At 33.1% G+C, this 2,735-nt stretch overlaps 1 protein-coding gene across 2 annotated transcripts in view; it reads left to right on the top strand.

Annotated features, from left to right (window-relative positions):
* Nucleotides 1-2,735, top strand: part of LOC111492088 (protein SABRE-like) — a 22,834-nt gene that overhangs the window by 14,877 nt on the left and 5,222 nt on the right. For both annotated transcript variants that reach the window (XR_002719816.1, XM_023141273.1), the window contains exons 14-16: nt 542-791; nt 1,073-1,297; nt 1,923-2,062. Coding sequence is in view for 1 of the 2 variants with exons in the window: in XM_023141273.1 (XP_022997041.1) it covers nt 542-791; nt 1,073-1,297; nt 1,923-2,062 (615 nt within the window). In the remaining variant the exon portion in view is untranslated. The remainder of the gene's footprint in view (nt 1-541; nt 792-1,072; nt 1,298-1,922; nt 2,063-2,735) is intronic.

The following is a 2,735-nucleotide window of genomic DNA, read 5'->3' as shown; positions in this document are numbered from 1 at the left end:
TTTTTTTTTTTTTTTTTTTTTTTTTTTTTTTTTTTTTTTTTTTTTTTTTTTTTTTTTTTTTTTTTTTTTTTTTTTTTTTTTTTTTTGGCATTACCTGATGCAACCATTTGAACTTTTGTATAGATCTTTCCAATATTTATTTCACTTTTTTCTATGTAATACATTTTTATTAATTCAAAAGTTGAGTCGAGGATTTGGCAAGGTACAATGCTGCTTACAGCAATAAGGCCATTACTTTTGTTGCATTCTTATTATGATATTGTCAGATATCACTATTATATACCATCTAGCATTCTGAGTTGATACCGTTTTTTTTTTCTTCTTTGAAGTCTCTGTTTTATTATTAAAATTATTGGTAACCCGGGCATACTAGAATTTTGGACTATCTTATTAGTTTTTTCCCCGTTATTATACGTGAGTTACATGAACTGCGAAGATCTTAAAATAGCAACAGTACATGATATATAAATTTATTTTTTATTTGATTAATTTGCTTGTACATGTATAAGTAGGAGTTAGTAATTGATGCATGTAATTTCAGGCCTCGAAATAGTAGTCTTTCATTTCCTTCGGAAGATGGTGAAGATGTTGAAGAGGAAGCAGATGAGGTCGTCCCTGATGGTGTCGAGGAGGTAGAACTTGCAAAAATCAACCTTGAAAGGAAAGAACGGGAAAGGAGGTTGCTTGTTAATGATATTAGAAAACTCTCTCTCTCTTGTGACGGTGGTAGTGACCTAAATCCAGAAAAAGATGGTGAGATGTGGATGATTTCTGGTGGAAAGACCTTATTGGTGAGCAAAATTTTGGACTGTTCTTGTTATTTCATTTTATGACTAAACGTGGATTGTGATTTTTGGTCATTTTAGCATATGTTGTCTCTCTAAAACACGATTTTCATGTAGTTACAATCTACATCCTTGGACATTTTTTAGCTGGTAGTGGTAGCCTAGTCGGTGACTTCTTGCTTATATGATATTCCCCGCATACATTTAAGTTGATAGTGCATGACCATACTTTTCTTATGTCTTACCGTTTAGCTCGATAGATATATAATCAAAGTGCATCCTTCCAGGTGCAAGGATTAAAGAGAGAGCTTGTGAATGCTCAGAAGTCTAGGAAGATGGCATCTGCATCGTTGAGGATGGCTCTTCAGAAAGCTGCTCAAATACGATTGATGGAGAAGGAGAAGAACAAAAGTCCTTCGTATGCTATGCGGATTTCTTTGAAAATTGATAAAGTAGTTTGGAGCATGCTTGTTGATGGTAAATCTTTTGCAGAAGCTGAATTAAATGACATGGTGAGAGTCTAAAATGCCCTTCATTTCTAAGTTCCTATATATATATATATATATCATAATAATAAAATCAAATAAGTATTTAAAAATAGAAACCAGTAGGAAGAAGGGAGAATTTAAAAATGCTCTTTTATATAGACGTTCTTTCAGCAAGCTTCTATCTTAAAATCCTATTATCAAGAATTCTTGTTAGTTACAACTGGGCTAGTTGGTGTGGTGGGATATCTCATCTCCTTTTTGTACGCCCCTCTTTAATAAAACATTTTCACGTTTCTATAATAATAATAATAATAAATAAATAAATAAAGTTATAACTGGGCTAGTTTAGTAATTGTCTCTAGGTTTAGGTGTTTCATGCTATCCTTTTAGACAAGAAATATCACGGTTGTTTGACTGTTAAAATTTTTACAAACTAACCAGGGTAAGGATTGATGAAATCTGAGCCGTAAAAGTTAATAAGATGTATTTTTAGATTGCAGTGAATTCGCTGGAGAACAGGATTTATGTAAAATAATGCTTATCATTATAGCTATTTTTTGGACACTATTCATTACTTTTGTTATAATTCTTCAATTATGGTGATAGTTAATTACTGTAGTTAATACCTGGTTAACATCTGTTACTACAGTTCTATGATTTTGACCGTGATTACAAAGATGTTGGCATTGCTCAGTTTACTACAAAATATTTTGTTCTGCGAAATTGCTTGCCCAATGCCAAGTCTGACATGCTTCTGTCGGCATGGAATCCTCCACCAGAATGGGGAAAGTACGTTCTTTTTCAGCTCTTTTTTCTGTTTCTCCTGCATCTTGGTGAAAGTCTTAAGTCTGTCTAGGGTTACATCCCTATCCCGTGTATTTGGTTTTTGTTGGATCACATGCTAATTGCCTTCTGAAGTTCTCACATAATCCATGCTTTTAAGGGTGATTCAAGATCATAATTTTCAACCTCACAAAATTTGCAAAATGGTAAAGTGTGCCCGCAATGATGTAGTTGGATTAGTAGTTAATCTTGGATAATTCCATGGTTAATCCTTTTTAGTTTCTTTGTATATTTTATTTCTCCTTCTCAATCTCCTATTTGGATTTTAGTTCCTAGTTTGCTTTTAATCATCTATAAAATAGAGAATTCATCTTTTCATTATAGTAAAGATACTTGATTTGATTCTTGGAGAAAACTCTCCCTAGTCACTCTAAGATTACATCAATTTGGTCATTCATGATTAACCACTAATCCTGCTGCATCACTCAAGGGTTGGTCCTGTTGGCTAAATCATGCAGTCTTTTGAGTAACACCTATGCAGAGATTGTGTGTTCGAATCTTCAAAGGGAGTTCTCAATAAGAAAAGATGGATAGCTTTGGGACAGGTGCAGGTGCCTCAAAGTTAAAGGGTTGGGGCCCTCAATACCAAGTTATCCAAAAAAAAAAAAAAAAAAAAAAA

The sequence above is a fragment of the Cucurbita maxima genome, unplaced genomic scaffold, assembly GCF_002738345.1.
Source record: "Cucurbita maxima cultivar Rimu unplaced genomic scaffold, Cmax_1.0 Cma_Scf00017, whole genome shotgun sequence".
In the NCBI taxonomy this organism is placed as follows: Eukaryota; Viridiplantae; Streptophyta; class Magnoliopsida; order Cucurbitales; family Cucurbitaceae; genus Cucurbita; species Cucurbita maxima.
Note: the sequence above shows the minus strand (reverse complement) of the source record. Positions and strands in the feature narration are given on the sequence as shown.